Source organism: Photinus pyralis, unplaced genomic scaffold, assembly GCF_008802855.1.
Source record: "Photinus pyralis isolate 1611_PpyrPB1 unplaced genomic scaffold, Ppyr1.3 Ppyr1.4_LG8, whole genome shotgun sequence".
NCBI lineage: Eukaryota > Metazoa > Arthropoda > Insecta > Coleoptera > Lampyridae > Photinus > Photinus pyralis.
The window spans coordinates 29,918,978-29,938,200 of record NW_022170819.1 but is presented as its reverse complement, the minus strand read 5'-3'; the positions used below and the strand labels follow the sequence as shown (position 1 = coordinate 29,938,200).

Here is a 19,223-nt window from a genome sequence, read left to right as displayed (position 1 = left end):
TATTCAAGGTTAACGGTTCTTATTTTCCTTAGGATATCACCTTTACTGTAAGATACCACATTTTAGTAAAATGGGGTTGAGGATTACTGAAAAGGTAAATGGTTAAACCACATTCACTTGCAAAATCATACTTCGCATTGGTAGGAAAGATGCAAACTTTATTGATAATCATATGTGAGTACTGACTTAATGCCGTCGCTAATCCCTCGGAAATAAATCTTTGACATTAACAGCTAATGACACTTCAAGAGTTTAGTTGACAATAAAAACTAACAGCATCAATATTCGCCACTGGTTTTATGTTTCAGCGTAATACTGACTCATGTTTTAACCAATCACACTGAAGGTCAAAGCTTCCCTATGCTTTTTACCGCTACCTTCTTAAAATGAATACAGTATAGTATAATAGGCTTCGCCTACTGAGTAAGGGTAATATCACTGTCTTCTGTTATGGAAGTTATCTAACACCTTGTTTTCAAGATGCTGCTGGAACTCTCGTTTGGGCACTGCTACGGCTCTATGGAGATGGTAATTGGTTCTCGATGTAATTTTCGGTCTTCTAAATATCACCAAAAAGACGATTGCTCGGTAACGCACGGTTTGAATGCGCGAAACAAACTTGCGCATTTCCGCGTCTAAGCTGCCCGTGGAGTATTTATACCCTCTCTCAGTATCTGTTGTAATGAAGTTTCACCTACGCCGAAACGTTTAAAAGTTGTGGGCACCTCATTTACAAGCTTCTGTCCATTCGACGTCGGATTGAATAGACGCATTTGAACGCTCTCCTTGTGGATATTTCATTATAGTGACTCATTCAATCACCTTATCCGGAATATACATACGTAAAGCAGATTTTGTGATCCTATTTATTTACATGTGAAATTAATTTACCTTTCTATCCACTTTTATTACTTTACATTGCTAATTCTCTTTTAGCAGACACCTTTGTTGTTGGGTTTCGGGAGCCAGATCATTTTAGCCTTCGGCAAATCTCGTTTTGTCTGATATAAAGGACTGTACGGAATTATTATTAGCACTAGCGTGGTTTCTTAGCTCGGGTTTCAAGGGCTTGTATTTATATTTTTACATTGTGTAAGCTGAGTTATCATAATATTCGTCAATATCGAGCGACGAAGTCACGGGGAAAATATAGTAGTATAATAAATTCTAAGTCAGAAAATAGTGTTGCATAAACCCCTGCGTAAAAATCACACATATTTCGTTGACTCCAATCAACCAGCTAAATTTTTTTATCATCATGAACAATTTTACAGGTTAAAAATCCTTATTTCTGAGATAAAATCGAAAAAATCAAATCCAATCTGATGCGCCCGTTATAAGTTACACCCCCTGTGGGTCCGGGGGTAGAATTGGCTCACTCCCGTCCTGGAGATCGTAAAAGGCAATGGACAAGAGAAGTGACGAGTCCAATCGCCTCTCAATCTCAACCTCCCCTTCCAAAATTCGCTCATAGCATCCTCGATCCCCTCATTATTTCTCGTCTTCTTATCCCGAAATCCTAAAGTGAAGGTGTCCTGAAGGTATGAATGGCTCTGCGTCAGTGAGTTACACTCTACGTGCTTAGTGAACATGCGAACCCCAGCTTGTTACCTTACCAAAAAAGGTGAAACAGCTAGCCTCGCTATAAAACGGGTGTATTTAGAACGTGAGTGGTGCTATTGCGATAGCCTCGGATAGTCCTGCTTCGTTGATTCTAGAGCAACCGACGTAACGAAAATGTAGCATTACCATTGGTCCTCTTGGGCACGCCGGAAGAAGCTGTTCCCTTGGTTCCATCAGGCATGCAAGCCGAGCTTACGTAATTACGGTCTATAAACAAAAAAATTAATAAAAATCACAAAATTATGCACTATTATGATTAATTAAAATTTAGCCTATACGTTCGGCCGTATTATTTGTAATTGGAATTAAGTTTGCTAATTACGTAAGCTGCTAGTAAATTTCATTAACCTTGCTGATATGATTAATTAATTCCTCCTCTTATAATTGGCTCATATTCTAATTTTATCACTTCATGAAAATGAATTGAAACGTGTCAAAGAGAGTTCTACTGGTTTAGGTGGGTTTTGGAATGTTAATTAATTAATGTGGCTGACACACCGCAGTACATTTTGACCCTAATACTAGTACGCGGTTGCGTGGCCAATCGGTGCCGAGTACTACCATTTATGCGGTGGCTTGTAGCTAGATCGGTAAAATGCCATTGGACTATTCTAGAACTCCCGCACGCTTTATAATTGCCGAGGGAGATTGTTTCTTTAAGGGCGCATTTTTATTGTAAAATGTTTGTGTGAATTGCAAATGAAAAAGAGTTTATTTCCAAAAATATTAATTAAGGAATAAACCTAATTAACTGTTACGATGTCTTTAATTTACCTTGTCTCTGTGCTACTTCAAATAAAAGAACCGACAGACGACGACCTCTAAAATTGTAACTTAATTGTAATTGTAACAAGACACAACGTAAAAATCTAGGGTTGTGACACTTACATCTAGAAGGTCAGAGTCTGGGAGGAGGTGAGTGGAATAACAAACAAATGTAAATTATTATTACTTACAGTGTTTTAGTGATTAGAGTTTAATGGTAACTGATGTGGCACCAAAATCGGGTAGGACGCCAAAACCTCATCCGGCACCGCTTCAACACTGACTGTGAATGAACTTCTTGAAAGAAGATGTTCAACACATAAATAATTTTTCATGTAAAATGGAAACGTGCCAGAAAACCAACTTTAGCAGCCATCATCTTGAAAAATCTACCCTATATACCTGCCTCTGACAATTTAATTAGCGAACTAAACTAATAACGACAAAATCTTGTAGAGCGCAGCAAAGAAATTAAAACAGAAACGTTAGGGTAGATTCTTTACGGCCCTAATCTCAATTAAATTCTGCACACACAATAAAGTATCTTATAACGAGGTAACCCTTCAGAGCAAACTTTATCTCCAATAATTATATACGGGTTGTACGCTGTTATAAACGGCTACATAATGGTTCTTTTATCACTGAAATTATTTGTTGAAGGAGAAATTCTCCCATTACTTGAGCCATTAAGGAGAATCAATATCACAATACAGCTCATTAACCGCACGACTGCAATACACGTATATTCCTATACCTATATATTCCGAAGCGCTTTGACCGCCAGGCCAGATAATTAATATTACTAAAGACAGGCGATAATTCACCCTTTAATTAATGCAGTGAAAATAAATCTAAGAAAATTGCTTATGTTTTCGGTTTTTGCGTTGGCAGTAAATTAAAATTTTCACGTAAAAACAATTTAAACCGCTAATAGTAACTTATTGTTTCCATCTAAATAGCTTTAATTGGAAAAGATTAAATGCGCAAAAAAGTTTGGCGAAACTCCTAAACTACGCCCTGACACTTACAGAGCTGAAATAAAACTGAAAACAGAAAAATGTGCGCCAATAAGTCTTCGTTTTTACTTAAGCTCCCAGGGTTCATTCTAGAAGTTATTGTTCCATTGGTTTGAACGATAAATGAACATATCGATGGCAACTTTGTAAGTAATCGAAGAATGAAATGGATCTGTTAAATAACACAGAAAGTTACACGTTTCTGTGTGACACGCAATAAGGCTTCTAAAAGAAAATTTGGATATATTGAGATGTTGGAAATAAAATTAGATGCTGTGTTCATTGGGACGTTTACAAGATTTCTGATCCACTTTGTACATATCGCGTTAGAGCAGTAACAAAATTGGTATATATAGTTTCAAAATATCCCTTTAGTAGATTTCAGAATATTTAGGTTAGTTAGTGTTGAACCGCCGGGAAAACTCAACGGAAACATGTAAACTGGAAATTCAGTTAAATTTAATTTTCTTTATTCGGGTTGGCGCGTGTCATTTATACTCGAATTTTGCAACGTTATGTCACCGTCATTAATGTAACATTAACTTAGTTCCACTTACATGTTTTGATTTTGAAGTGTAGTAGATGCCAGGGATGTAAACTAATCTTTATTTTATAACTGCATTCGAAAAGCCTAATCTCGTTTCTCACATGAAATGTTGATAAAGTTTCGTTCGATTTTAACAAAAACAAACGACGTTTCTATTTAAAAGTCGTCTCATACTTCATGAAATCAAGTAGGCTGATCATTTCCTATTTTACTTGACTTGACTAAAAAAAGAGATACTTACAAATAATGTGGTTAGGGTAGGGCTCTTGGGTCTACGATGGTAGGGGTGATCAGATATGTCCCAAAATGTATATATAGACTTTGCACCAGCACCCCCCAAAATGTCAAATGTAAATCTCTGGTTACACCTGCTTTAATTGTTAATGGATTTGCAGGTCTTATCAAATGCCGTTAAACATCCCCTTCTCGAAAGCTTAGCAGATCCGTTAATTCAACATGTATTACTGTAAAGTTTTATTTCCACCTCTGGAGTTCCCCAAGGTTCCAATTTTGGACCATTACTATTCAGTTTTGTGAATGATCTGGACACAATTACGGTCAAAAAATGAATGCAGATGACCTTAAGATATGTGCACTATCTAAATTATATTCAGAAATGGTGTAAGGATAACAACTTTCGCACGAATGTGGAAAAATGTTTTATCGTTCACCCGAGCAAAATATCGTATTACTTATGATTCTATCGAGACTTCGGCCCCTGGGCCACCTAGAGATTTAGAATTTTCTTTAATTGATAGCATTTACAGTTGTGTTAAACCCACGAGTGGGGTTTGAAACATTTTTTTGAATTATACCTACTGGCGTAACAGTTTTGGAAAGTTATAGTTACGGAAGATTTTGCCATAGCCCGTACTTCCAGAAAACTAACTTTGTATACTGCCTTTATTTCTTCTACCCTTTTTTTTTCGTATTAGACAGATGTTTTCCATTGCAGTTCATGCACGTAATTCGTATCTCACGTGCTACATCCTCATGTAGGATTTTTCCACATGGGCATATTGGTACGGTCTTACAACGACTACATGTCGGACCGTATTTTTGGCAATTAAAGCATCTGATTGGTTCTTGTATATAAGGACGAACTCCACGATTGTATAATAGCCGCTTTAATAGTTTTTGGTATTTCAAGAATTTCAAAAATTAGAATGACCAGCGGGGTGTCTACAATATTACCACCTTTGCGCTTTTGAACGTGTCTAGTGTCTATGACTTGTTCATGACAGAGTCCTTCCTTTATTTCTTTAATAGACGAATTAAGAAAGACTTTGCAATATACCATCCCCTTGCACACATTCAAAAATTTGTGGGAGTACTAACTTCGAGTTCTCCATTTCTCTTTAGTTTCGGAATCAAAATTACATTCTGGAAATTGTTCAACCACCCGTCTCATTCCTGGTTTCATTCGGAGTAGTATTAGTAGTGACGAGTCATACTCCACAAGTCACTGTTGCCAGTCCACAACAGGCACAGTACCGGCACCTGCTGAAAGGGCCCGTAGCCAGGGGTGGCCAGGTGGGCATGAGCCCCACTTATAGCATCGTCTAGCCCCATCAATTAATTTAATAACTTGAAAAATCAAAAATTCCGGTTATTCTGAACAAAATCTTCATTATCAACGTTTTTTTGTTAATCCATACCTAGAAAACTGTTTACCACCTCTACCACATTATCCTGGCTACCGACACCGACAAGATATCCAAATTGGTTAGATATTTCGTCGCTTTGTCACTGTTGAAAATCTTCTATTCACTGTATGTTTCCGCGGATGCCCGTAAACAAACGATTCGAACTCAATTTGTTTCTGAAACCGACCCTCGTCCAAAATGTTGCTCTTGCTAGCCCGTAAAAAATTAAAAGTGGTTTCCCGCTCGGTGCCTAAACTCTCTTGAATTTTAAATTATATTTTGAGCCGCGAAGTTGACGTGACCCAAAATTAATTAATCAACGCCCCAAAATGGGGCTTTATGAATTCAATCGGCCATTTTTAATCATTAATTCATTTAGAGTCCACCAATAATGACACTAGCTCTAGAACTATGGCTCACAATCCCAAGCTAGTTCATGTTTGCAATTTTGCTCTTCGCAGGCTTTTGCACCACGCAGTTTTGGTCACGTACACCTAATTAAGACAATATAATCTTAAAGCCGGACTGACTTCCGGAGCTAATTGGCAGGTCAGAAAGTATCTCGAACCCAATGACGCATAAAAACTAAAAAAAATATCTACAATTGTACTAAATACCCATGGACTTCGAGAAACCTAGATTTATTGAAAGTTTTTTTGTTCTTTGTTTACAGGGCCCACAAGTCCACCCTTTTCCATTTTAGAAAATAGTTTTAGGGAAACTGTCTTTCCCATAAGACTTCGTCTATTGCGGAGGCTGTAATTGTTGTGTGCAGAGCTGGGCAGAATACTTTCAAAAAGTATTTGAATACTAAATAGTAAAATAGTTCAAAGGTATTTGAATACTAAATACTTTTACGTCCAGCACAAGCGAATACTAGATACAGATACATTGAAAAGTATTCAAATACTTAAAAAAATAAGTATTCAAATACTTTAGAATGCATTCGAATACTTTCAAAGGTATTCGAATACTTTCAAAGGTATTCGAATACTATAAAAAGTATTCGAATACTTTGAAAAGTATTTCATTAGGTATCTTACTTTGAAAAGTATTCGAATACAGTAAAAAGTATTCAAATACTTGTCACTCAAATACATTAAACATTTAAAATAGTATACTAGATAAAAGGCTTAATGCTACTTAAAAAATCAAGTTATACTTTGTATGAGGTTAGCTTTTTTTATATTTGTATTGTTATATACAAATTTAGGGGGAGTAAAAGCGTAATATTAATATTATATTATTATATAGGAGATACCTACCAGGACCTTTCTTATACCAGTTATATCCTTAAGAATACGTGTACCAGTTTTCAAAGCGCCGTGCACATGATACCTAGCGATTTTGGAACAGATCCATTTTTGACCATCCGTTTGTTCGTGTGCATGATAACTTGTTTAGAAACGTGCGATCGCTTTTAAAATTGGTACACATGGTTTTAAGGATATAAGAAAGGTCCCTATTGTTTTTAAGTTACGTAGACTATCGAGTTCGGTATTCAGATGTATCGGATTTTTATATTTGATTTTGTGACAATGGAAACTTTCCCTAAACATTTCTAAATTGTTCTCAAATATTTGAATAACATAAAAGTACTGCCTTTTTTTGAGGCCGGAAAAAAATTGTCTGAGATCGAGATCGATCGAGAGTCCATAATTTTAAACAGTTCCAAGATTGGGCTACTAGTTCAAAAGTTACAGCCCTTTGAATTTTCTTTCGAAATTGGTTTCTAGTCTATAACTTTTGATTGAGAAGTCTGATCGAAAAAGTACGAATTGTTTTGGATTCTACGCACCAAAATTAATAAGAAAAAGTGTTTTCCCGAGAAATTTTGGTGAAGTCGATTTTTGGTAAAAAAGGAAGGTTATACACTGCCTTTTTTTGAGGCCCGAAAAAAAAATTTTGTCTCAGATCGACACGGAATTCGAATACTTCTCAAAGTATTCAAATACTTTGCGAGGTATTAGAATACTTTACGAAGTATGCAAATACTTTGCGAAGTATTCGAATACTAAATATTTGTGAAAGTATTTGAGTTACAAAAACAAATACTGCTTCCATAAAAGTATTTAATTACAAAGTATTTGAATACTTTAAAGGATTTGAATATTAAAAAGTATTTACAAAATCGAATACGGCCCAGATCTGGTTGTGTGGTACTCCAGCATTTTGGTATCCTTGTTTGATATTGTTTAATAGGATCCACTAGCTACCGTTTAAGTGCACAATTTCATAAATTGTACATTTCTCTATAAAAACTCAATTTTACATTACGCATGCTGTAACTTGTGTAGTACCTACCTATATTGAATATCACCTTGCTTGATTTCCTTTAAATAATCTTAATTCGCAAAATCATGAGATGGAATAAGGGATAAATTTTTCCAAAACGATGGGATTGGAAAAACTAAAGTTATTTCACGTTAGTACCAAATTGCATCTTAAAAACAATATTTTGCCTCGTCAGTAGATGGCGGTAATTTTTAAATTCTTCACGTGCTTTAACCTTGTTTGAATTTTCACGAGTAGGTCTATAAGCTTTCGCCACGTTTTCTGAAAATTACTATTTCTTATTGCCCATTATTTTTAAGTATTTGCTTAAGTAAGACCCAAGTCATTGGTCCATATGAATAAAAAGAAGCATATGCTTATACTTCCAAAATTCAAAGTAACTACTCGTAACTGCCCCCTCACACTGGGCGACTTAGCAGCGCTGGTTAGCCATGGTACAGGACATAGTGCAGAGCTGCTGAGCAGCCCAGTGTGAAGGGGCACTTACGAGTATTTACTTTGAATTTTGCAAGTATAAGCATATGCTTCTTTTTATTCATATGGGCCATTATCTAATACGTAGTAACTGTTCAAACAATTTATACGGAGTGATCAAAAATTCATGGCAAGAGCTTTCCCAAAATGTTCACCTTACGAATTGATTTTCTATTTAAAACTAAACGAATACATACAAACAGCTATGTTCGAGAACGCTTAGGCTACTCAATTTTGGGTTCTAAGAGCGATATCTTTGTATCTTAACAGTCACTAAACAGTAATATATTAAGTACAACTCACACATATACTGTTCATAACAGCGCGAACTATTCATTTCTTCGGCATTGAAATTGGAACTATCTTGAAACGCAATTCGATTTGCTTATACAGGGTGGTGACTTGCGTAACGCATCATAGGGATTTCAATGTAAAATTCATAACATGCGATTATTGGCTCCCCAAATTATTTTAGAGTAAAAATGTATTAAGGTTTTTTGTAGAAAAGAATTTTTTACGTCAATCAACCCTATTAGTTTTCAGTTTTTTGCATAATAAAGACGGAAAATTGGAAAATAAAACCCCCATCTTTTTCAATAATCTGCGATGCCATGGAATTTTCCAAAACAAAAAGATATCCAGTTATCAATTAGCAGCAGTTCGAAATGGCTTTTATGATCGACTTGGTTACTGTATAGCAGTTAATGGTGACTTATTCGAACGTTTATTGTAAATTGTTATATTAGGAAACCGTTTTTAGTAATTTGGTCTTTCTTTCTGTTGAATTCGCTGTTCTAAATATAATGCTTTTTGATAGAATTTGATTTGTTTTATAGCGGACATTCCATGGCATGACGGATATTGGCGTAGTTTTTGTTAAAGTCACTAAATATAGAAAGTACCGCAATCCATTGGGCTCGTGTGTTAGAGAGAGAACGCAATGATTTTTGCCCAAAAATGGCGGAAGTTACCAGATTCTAGTAACTTTAATGTTAGGGATTGTTCCATCTGTTTGGAGATGTCTGTATATATTTTTATAAAACATGACAGTACTATGAAGTTAGGTTATAAAAAATGACAGCTATTCAGATTTTATTTGTCAATTTTTTTAAGTTGGCAGCAAATTTGCCCAAAAATGGCGGATGATTGCGGTACTTTCTATATCTAGTGACTTTAGTTTTTGTATTATAAAATTCCATGGCATCACAGATTATTGAAAAAGTGGGGGTTTTATTTTCCAATTTTCCGTCTTTATTATGCAAAAAATTGAAAGCTAATAGGGTTGATTGACGTAAAAATTTTTTCCTACAAAAAACCTTAATACATTTTTGCTTTAAAATAATTTGGGGAGCCAATAATCGCATGTTATGAATTTTACATTGAAATCCCTATGATGCGTTACGCAAGTCACCACCCTGTATAGTAAACTCAAGTGTTCTCGAGTGCTCGGGAATTTTCTATAACTTTCTAGAACAAAACACGTTATATTTCCTGGAAAAATTACGTCACATCTGTCTTCGGTCTTTATTGCCGATATCTAATCTTTCATGGCACCTCGGTTAGGATTTCTGGAATATTCGCTACAATATGGTGATTTGTGAACTGAGATGTCTCAGATTCATTTATATTGCACGGTTGTCTTCACCAAGAACCCAAAGTGTGGAACAAACCTAAACCACTTATGCGGCAACACTTTCATCAAAACACGTTCGGTTCATTAGAACCTTGTGCCTTATTGAATGTAGTGCAGATCGTTTTACAACGTGATGTTGATCAAAATGGAAAAGAGAAGTGGAAAATTGTGAATAATGTATAAAAGAAAAATTGGCCAAACCTACTTGATAAACTTGAAAACATCGAAATTTAGATAAAGAATATTTGGTATGTATTTGAGATTGAAGAACTCGCGAAATAATATTCGTAATTTCTTGTTAAAATAGCGCCTGCTTAACAAACATTTCATTTGTCTTTCAAGTTTAAGTGAGCGTGATAAATTTAATTCAAAGGCAGGCGGTTTTCGAAACGTAAAACAAATTACACAGTCTTGTTCTTCATTTAAATTGCAAGTAAAGGAGATCAAAGACGCGAATTTTACGCGGATAGGTATACGCGACACTGAGTCGAAAATGTAAACCATTTTTTTAAAGCTCTGGCGCGGATGTGAAATGGAATTTTGGTCGTTTCGCCTTAACGAGAAACTAATATTGAAATAAAAGTAGGTATTTTCGTTTTGGTGGATTTCAAATTTCATGTTTCTTTTTAATCTGAGAGCAACTTCTAAAGCTCGCTGCGCTAAATTAGAATTACTTACTTCTGAAAGAACGCCGCGTTTCATATTTTGTTTGAAATGTAATTTTACATTACAACGAAAGCGAATGTGCACAAAATTAAGAAAATCTAGGGAGAACACTGAGCTTTTTTTATAACACATTATGAACTCTTATTTTTTCATATAACTGGGAAAATTTCAACAATGAATGATATTATATTGCAGTTAAAGTATGTGCATTATTGCGAAAAATCTCCAAATGGAGTTATTATGAAAATGAAAGTACAGGGGAACGTGACATTGAAATCCAACAGTTGAAAATGAGAGCCATAAGTAAAGGGTGCGGATTTATTTGAGAACAAAATTTCCGTTTTCGTGTACATTGCAAGAAAGTTGATTTTTGGATACAGAACAGAAAAAATGTCGATATCTGCCTCTAGTGAACTTAATTTACCAAAAAGAAGAATTCTAAAGCCCTTTCGAAGCGAGGGTTAAAACTAATGAGCCCAGTAATTGCATCCGGTTTGCTGGCAAAGACAAATACAGATTGTAACGTGATTTATAAATTCGGGTTCGATTTATATCAATATTTATTAAACAAAACTAAAACACTATAAAAACCGTACAATTTATATCGACTATTTATATCACACACTTCGCAATTTATATTTCCGCGCTCGATGTTTCATACGTACTCGATCTCGTTCGGTAGTAGACTGCCGCGATGTTCGGTCCGCAACCATTTATACACGCAAGCAATGTAAGTCCAGAACATTCGCGTAATTACCAGATACGTGCAAACATTCCTACTATCGCGCGCCTAGAAAATTCCAGAGCGCCAAAGGCGGCGTCATGTCTGGAGCGTTTCCGTTACAAGATCATTATTTCAATGCAGATGTTGTACATCCAACCCTTCCAGCAATGAATTTGAGTTCAATTGGTCGTGCAACGGGCGAAAATGCTTATCTCTATTTTTGCTTACAGATATACCGAGACGACCCGTGTGAATTTTGCCTGTGCCTTGACGGAGAGATGTTTTGCTGGTGGCAAGACTGTCCGCCAACATTAGAGGGTCCGTGTCGCGATCGCCTGCCTTTCAGTCCTTGCGGTAAGTGAAAACGTCACGTGGAGCAGCTATTTCAAGTCGCGGTTTCGGTTTCAGCGAATGGACCCAGAACCAGCGCCTCTCCTAGAGTGTATAAAGTGCCGTTGACTACGCAAAAAGCGTCTTCCTCGAAAGTTCCCAATTCCGTAACGACGGAGACAATACATCCGGAATCGACTAATCCAACCTCTGGTGTAACGGATACGATCCCAACGACGTCGAGTGTGAATCGAACTCCTAAAGTTTGCATTGTAATGGGTGAGTACTGCTCTGAGGGGAATTTTCTGATTTTCTGATGCGTTTTCTTTTGAGTTTGCAGGAATATTACGCAGGTGAAACGGTCCTTGGGAATTGGGGGTGTTGAAGGTTTTCTGTGTATGAATCGCTGGATGAATTTTTTGTAGATCTGTGTGAAGACCATCTAGTACGCAGATCCATCATGGTGTCATTTGACCTTACCGTGTACCAATGTGAACTATTCAGATATTCTTACTAATATCTGATTTGTTGCTTACAGGTAAAGAATACGCAATTGGGGCAAGTTTACCGCACGACACAGGCAACTGCGTTGAGTGCATTTGTGGAGCGGGGGCGCAAGTAACATGCTCACCTCACCAATGCGCGCCAGCCGGTGACGACATAAACGACTATCGTCCCCCAGGACCACGACCACTATTAACAGATACATTTTAATAACACACCCTTACATCCACTACCCAATTACCTTTTTTGGCAATTATCATCAAAATTTCTCAACCATATCAAGACCCATATCTTAATTTACCTCCATTTCGACTCATACGAAATACCCCACATAATGCCTAATAAATAATAATAATAATCAAATGTGTGTGTAAAACAATACCAAAAACTTTTATAGTCATTTTATATGTAGAATATCAATGTGATGTACGACCAAAAAAAAAATTTAAAAAACCCACAATCACACCGTTATTTAGAGATTGTTATTTCTGAATGTGCGCGTTCTTTATTTTTAGAGAAAAACAAATAATCCCGTATTCTTCCCAAAAAAAAGAACGTTTCTGTGATCGGATTGCCAGAGTTTTGAATAATGATCACTTTTTTCTGACAGACTTAGAACGTAACGACAAGCAGAAATAATAAGAGTAGTGTGAATAAGACTTTGACGATATTTAGTGATTAAGTATGTTAGGGAAAATAGATAGGAAATTAGAACTATTGTATGTAGTGTAAACTGGCGTGTTCATTATTAATGGCACGTACACAGCTTTTAATTATTTACTGCGGTAGTTTATATGAAAATTTAATTTTTCACTGCCTTTTTCGTACCCCAGTTTTTAATTTCACTGTGTATGTCAAGTCGCTTACACTTTTTACATTGAAGGCCTAAGTTAAGGGAGTGAAACGTTAAATTGTCGTATACATAGGGTACATGTAAACTGAACAGTATTATTAATTAATTATGTAGTACACTTAATTGTTGATTATTGTAAATTTTATTCCTATTGTATGTACCAAATAAATACAGATATTTGCATTGTTGTGGTGGGGGGAGGGGGAGGTTTTGTGTTTTATTAAAAACTCCTGTCAACGTAATGAAAAGTGGTGGTTTATTGTACCAATGAAACATAGGTAAATATTGTTGCAAATAATAATTTCGCTGTTGTACAAACTAGTGAAATTATTAAATTAATTTAACTCAAGCATTTTCGTAAATTTGAGTTTTTCTCTTAAATTTGATTATGTAACATAATAAGTTTTTACGCTGCTATAACAAAAGAATATGTTCTTTAATAATATATAATGAAAACTAGTCATTGCCATTTAAAAAAAGCCCCCCTTGACCATGCAGAGGTACGCCACTGACCACAAGTTTCAAGTTTGTAGATTAATAGGAAATTTTTGATAATTTTGGATATTTTAAAACACTTTTTTAAAAAACGTTGTTTTGAAGAACTGAAAATGTCAAATCTCGTGTTTACTCCCTCTTAAGTTAAAAACTCGGGAATTAACGGTTACCTAAACTAAACTCGTCAGAGGTGCTGGAACCTGTTCTTGTCTTCAAGTGAATGGAGTCCAAGCCGAGTACGCCTACAATTTCCTTAATTATAAATCCTTATAAAAGGATCTATAGAAACTTCATCTCAACTTACCGAAGGGATATGTCCAGTAGCTACACCACCAATTAAATGTTCGAAATGTACTCGGCTAGGACACCGTGCTGCTCAGTGTGACCAACCGAAGCGTTTCTATTGTTATAAATGTGGGACTGTTGGAGTAACAATAAAACTTGTCGAAAATGTCAGGGAAACGGAGGATGGTGACTGAAGGGATCGCGTCTCGTCTATCCCCATAAAATTATGGCCATGAAAATAGTTGCCATCTATTTTGAAATACTTACCCGTCAAAGTTTGGCAGGTCACAAATTTTCAGTGAACGATGTTCATTACAGTCAAACATAAATTGACCGCAAACAGGGACTATTTTCGAAATTGTGCAGTATGGAAGAAAAGTCCAGGATATCTGGCGTCGGTACAGGATTGTGATAAAATATCAGCGTCGAAGCTAACACACAGTTGGGAAACGATAGTGCCGCCCCCCGAAACATTCTGTGGGTATACAAATCCAGATACAGATCCTCAATGTCTGGCACCGCTTCCAGGTTTTGGTCACCCACATGTACACATGACGAACGACTATTTCTATTCATTAAAAATTGACTTACAGTAAGAGACCCTATATGTGAACTGCATCCTGATGAAGTGAACTATAAACTTATATGGATCTTATTTGAAAAAAAACTATACTTACCTTTATGTAAAAGAAACGACTTGACCAAATAAAATCACCTTGACCCTTTCGCTGGAAATTCTTGCCAAGTGCTAGTTCATCTATTCTCGAGTTTAAAAATGCAATATTCCCGTTGTCCAACTGAGTGAAAAACATTGTTTTGCACAGATTCACAATGGAAAAGTAGCGTCAGTCATCGTACACAAGCTTTTGATTTAAAACTTTGCGTTGCTCAAAAACTGTTTAACTCAAGAACAATGAGATCATCTTCACAACCTTCACCCTACTAGACGTCCTACTATGAAAGCCCATAAAGTGATTTTCGTGAACAGAAATTTCCACGGGATCAAACGTAGAGGAACCTTTAGAACGGCGACCTGTATTTTAGAACTTGCTCTTCAAAACGATATTGTCCGCTTTCCTCTATTGCACCCGCACGTTAGTAAGGGAGGTATTGCAATGGGGGCAAAAGGACCCCCTACTTTTTTTTACGGAAATACACGTTTTGAAGCACCAGGAATCCGAATCAAATAAAATCTCTATGATGTCTGTCGATCCGCGTCTGCACTCTCATTTCCGGCTACACGGTACCTCATCAAATGGAAGTGTTTTGTCTTTTTTTCCGACGAAATTTATAATTACGTACGAAGATTTTAATCTCCTAACTTAATCTCGAACTTAACCAAAAGGTGAGATGGCTTAAAATTGAGTTCCTCTCCGTAAAATGAAATGTTTTGTCATTTTTCTGACGAAATTTGAAAATGAATGAAGATTGTTGACCTCTCATTAGTTCTTTCCCATGAAATCAAATTGTTTTCTATATGCGCGTATTTTCCAAGAGCGAATTTTCTAAGAGCGATTTGAAAATGGTAAAGTTCCAGCGCAGAGTTCACGGAACTGTACCTCCAATCGTCCAATCCACGGTGCAAGCTGTACCTACTGGTTTACACTCACCGACATGGGAAAATCCGAAGCGAAGAGCCTGGAGCTTCAGTATGCAGCCCAGTCTACGAAAATGCTGACGCCGGCCACATAGAAAGGGTCGAAGGAGTCGTGCGTAGACGGTTATCAACTCAAACCAATGTTCGTCTTCCATATACAACGCTCAGGGCAAATAGCATCCCAAACCAGGCACTGAAACTGCTACAGCTTCTCAAACCAAGGAAACCTACTGTTTCTCCAAAGCTACAGGCCAATCAGCCTACTGTCCGCGATTGGAAAGATCCTAAAAAAAATTAGCCTCACAACTCACACTCCAAGAGGAGGTTCAGGTCAATATATAACATCACTCAGGCAGAGCAGTTTGGTTTCAAACCACTCAGTAAATTCTCAGGGTCGTGGTGGCACAAAAGGTCTCCTATTTCCTATTTGGGGTGAACATTGCACGGGTCGGATCTGTCACATTGTTGAATTGTATAATTTCTGCAATCTGTTTATCTTCTTTAAATTTTAGTTTTCTTTTGATTAATTTGTGCTTGATGAATATTTGCCTCTCGTTAATTTGTCGTGTATTTAAACATTCATTTACAACATTTATTGACTTTGAAATAGAGAAATACAATAGACATATTGCATTTGTAATATGACTATGTTTATTTGTCGTAGCTATACAGTGATATTTATAAATAAGGTAGAAATACGGCTTTACGTGTACTGATGTACAATTGTTTTTCCTTGTCTACTTTTAAAATACAAAATCCCTATGAAGGGCGCCTAATTTTATGCAAGCAAAATATCTTCTTAAAACAAATAAAAATCTGGCTGTGATATTAATTAATTTGAATATTGTTGGTTTGATATTGACAGAAAGATATGAATTCTTTTAGTAAAGTGCGTTGAACATTTGTTAAAACAGTGAAATTTTAAAGAAGCACAAAATTAACCAAAATAGCAGCGCAAAATGCGTGCGCATGAGTTGTTTGGGTTGCATAAAATTAGGTGCCCTTCAAAGAGAGATCGTCTTAAAAGTAAACATAAATCCCTGTCTACTTCTGTGTATGGGTCCATGGTACATCTTTTAACGTAGTACTCCATACCATTTATTGGCACTTGCTCAGTATAGAATTTTAGATGCAGTTTTTCCTTATTTTATCAACTGACAGCTTGATCAATAGATCAATAATTGAAAGAGTTAATAAAAAAGACAAAGTATTATAAATACAATATAATAACAAAAATAAAATACAACTCGTTAATAATACAAATTATTCATTTTGCCCTTTTTAATTTCTTTCGGGACTTGGTCTTCACTCCCATTTTTCTTTTAAGCTGTAATTCAGCATGATTTACCTTCGGACATTCTCTTTTTTTATGTCCTGGCTCTTTGCAGTGGAAACATGCCTAAAAAATAACTAAAAATCAAAGCAACTTCGACTTTCTTCCCCACCTGACTAAAAACAATCTCACTGCAGTCATGGTCGGTTTGTGCGCATCTGTTACAAGTGGCACAATGGCTCCATGTGGGCTTAACACATCTCTGACACTTTTGGCAATGCACATACGTTCTACCATCCTTTGATGTACACAGTTCACATTCATTGCAGTGGCGATTTTCAAGCGAGACCCACCGAACGCATTTATCACAGAATTTGTAGCCTTCATCGGCCGGAAGTGTAATTGACCTAAACAATTTATATAAACGTTGACCATAATCAGCTAGAAACTTACGACACACTAATATTAGTAAAAATTCGAACAGGCGATCCTTGTTTGCGTCCCTTTGGGCCGTCTCGAAACAACGGATGATTATCATAATCCACTTTATAATCTAGCATCACAAAATCGGAGAAGCTGTTTAATATCTGCGGCTCCATGAAGTACGGAAATACAAACAGCACCGGCAAATCATTTTCGGACCCATTTACAGCTTTGTTTAACCGATTAATGCTCACGACTGTCTGTGCAAGAAGCTCAATTCTTCCACCGAATGGGGGATCCATTACTATAACCAGCTGACCTCTAACAAAATGTTAGATGGCTTAGTCAATGATAAGACACAACTTACGCGCTTTGTTTTAGAAAATCGTGAAAGATGTCTTTTGCATCCTTAGAAAAGAAGTGATTATTAAACATGTTGTACCAGCAGAATTGTAGAGGTCCAAAGAAGGAATGGTACCGTTTATCGATGTCTAACAATAAGCTGGTCATATCCTCACAGCTCGACGATATATGCTCATGAATCCGTGGGGCTCCTATTGACAGAACATAACTAGAAAACGGTTTAAAACTGCTTGACACGCTCTTAGAGTTCTACCTAAAACTTTGCTGGCGGATGATTTCCACCAATGTCTTAACTGCAGTGTGTGAAAATAAGAATTGCGCCTCCTTTTTCGGATTGTCAAGTGGGTGGAGAAGCTCAGAAGGATGCATTAGAAGATAGTCACTTATGCTTGCAGTACTTAAATGTGCAAGGTGTTTATCCACATATTTTGATGGCACAAACTGTTCGCAAGTATGACAGTATCTTCGAAGAGACGGAGACATCAGTTTAATCTACATAAAATGGGTTAATGACAAGCAGCATGTTAGCAATACTTGCCTCATTTAAACCCATGAACTGCTTTCGGTGATTTATGCACTTTGTGAAGTTTTCAGTTGCCTCCTTCCATTTCTGTTGAGCAATGGAAGTCATTTTTTCTTCTGTCCCCAAGTAAAACGAACACTGTTTTCGATCACGACAGGCAGAGCACGCAAAGAAGTTAATACGCCTACCATCGGAGACTCGGGAGAACAACACGGTGGGCCCGTGCGGGCACTTCGGATGACTGGTAAGATCCTCAAGTATGACTTCCACGTGAGACATTTTCGCAATTACACCGAAAATGTAATGCAGAATTCAGTCTTAAGTAAAATAAGCCGTGCAGAAAAATGTACAAAAAGTGAGGTTATTCGATGAACCGAAATCGACTTTGATCGAATTTCGAAACAAGATAGAAGTTATAACCAGTGACAATCAAACTATATGTACAGGGTGCCCCGTGACGAATCTTTTAAGAGATACCTCGAAGTATGCTTATTTTAAATACAACACTTTACAGCATGCTATTATTATTAAATTCTACGTAAAATTCTATCTATACTTCATGTAGATAATGTCCTAGCCCTATACCTAAATTTCGCTGTTTTTCACATATTTTCATTTTTAATCCAAAAATGACATTACATCCCAAATCATAATTATACCATCTTTTATATGAGATCTGTTATTATTTATTTAAGGTTGGTTTCACTTCAGTAGACTGTGTTGATATTTTGATTGTAAACAAATACAAAGGATTTAAAAACTAACATAAGGAATTGAATTGAAAAAGCTTTTTTTTTAAATCGAAACCCCTAATTTTTTAACTGCGTCTGATTAAATCAAAAATAAGAGTAACTTTATATAAAGTTGCTTATTCCAGAAATTTCCAGTTTCCGAAGTATTGCCTATTTAGTATTTTTTCTATTGAAAAAAATGGAATTAAGTAAGTACGGTTTTAATTTTTTAAACACCTTAGTAAGTTGCCCATGACTCGTGGTCATTTCTTTAGTGTTCGTTTGGTGTTTTTTCACTGCCATGACAATAATAATAATAATGTATATTACGTGCGTGCTTTACAAAAGGAATCGTATTCGAAGAATCTAATCTAAGTAGATTTTAGAATTAAAAATCTTACAGATCAATACGAGCAATAATTCAAGTTGTACGAATTTCGTACAAAATTATTGAGAA

The 19,223-nt window shown here is 36.2% G+C and overlaps 2 protein-coding genes and 1 long non-coding RNA gene across 3 annotated transcripts in view; 2 read left to right on the top strand and 1 right to left on the bottom strand.

Annotated features, from left to right (window-relative positions):
- The window catches only part of LOC116178230 (kielin/chordin-like protein), a 178,262-nt gene extending 165,005 nt beyond the window's left edge, over positions 1–13,257 (top strand). Inside the window, exons 3-5 of the mRNA XM_031497676.1 lie at positions 11,620–11,743; positions 11,798–11,998; positions 12,258–13,257. Coding sequence (XP_031353536.1) covers positions 11,620–11,743; positions 11,798–11,998; positions 12,258–12,433 — 501 coding nt within the window. The 3' untranslated portion in view covers positions 12,434–13,257. The remainder of the gene's footprint in view (positions 1–11,619; positions 11,744–11,797; positions 11,999–12,257) is intronic.
- Positions 13,258–14,068: 811 nt separating this feature from the next.
- LOC116179586 lies at positions 14,069–14,582 on the top strand. Its single transcript, XR_004147001.1, has 2 exons — positions 14,069–14,333; positions 14,385–14,582. It is a non-coding gene; the product is annotated as an uncharacterized LOC116179586 (long non-coding RNA).
- Positions 14,583–16,661: 2,079 nt separating this feature from the next.
- On the bottom strand, positions 16,662–18,404 carry LOC116178533 (rRNA N6-adenosine-methyltransferase ZCCHC4). The gene is made up of 6 exons (XM_031498042.1): positions 18,051–18,404; positions 17,766–18,004; positions 17,517–17,720; positions 17,180–17,470; positions 16,899–17,133; positions 16,662–16,852 (listed from the first exon to the last, which is right to left on the bottom strand). The coding sequence occupies exons 1-6, from the start codon at positions 18,312–18,314 to the stop codon at positions 16,721–16,723; spliced, it is 1,365 nt and encodes a 454-aa protein (XP_031353902.1). The 5' UTR covers positions 18,315–18,404; the 3' UTR covers positions 16,662–16,720.
- Positions 18,405–19,223: the final 819 nt, after the last annotated feature.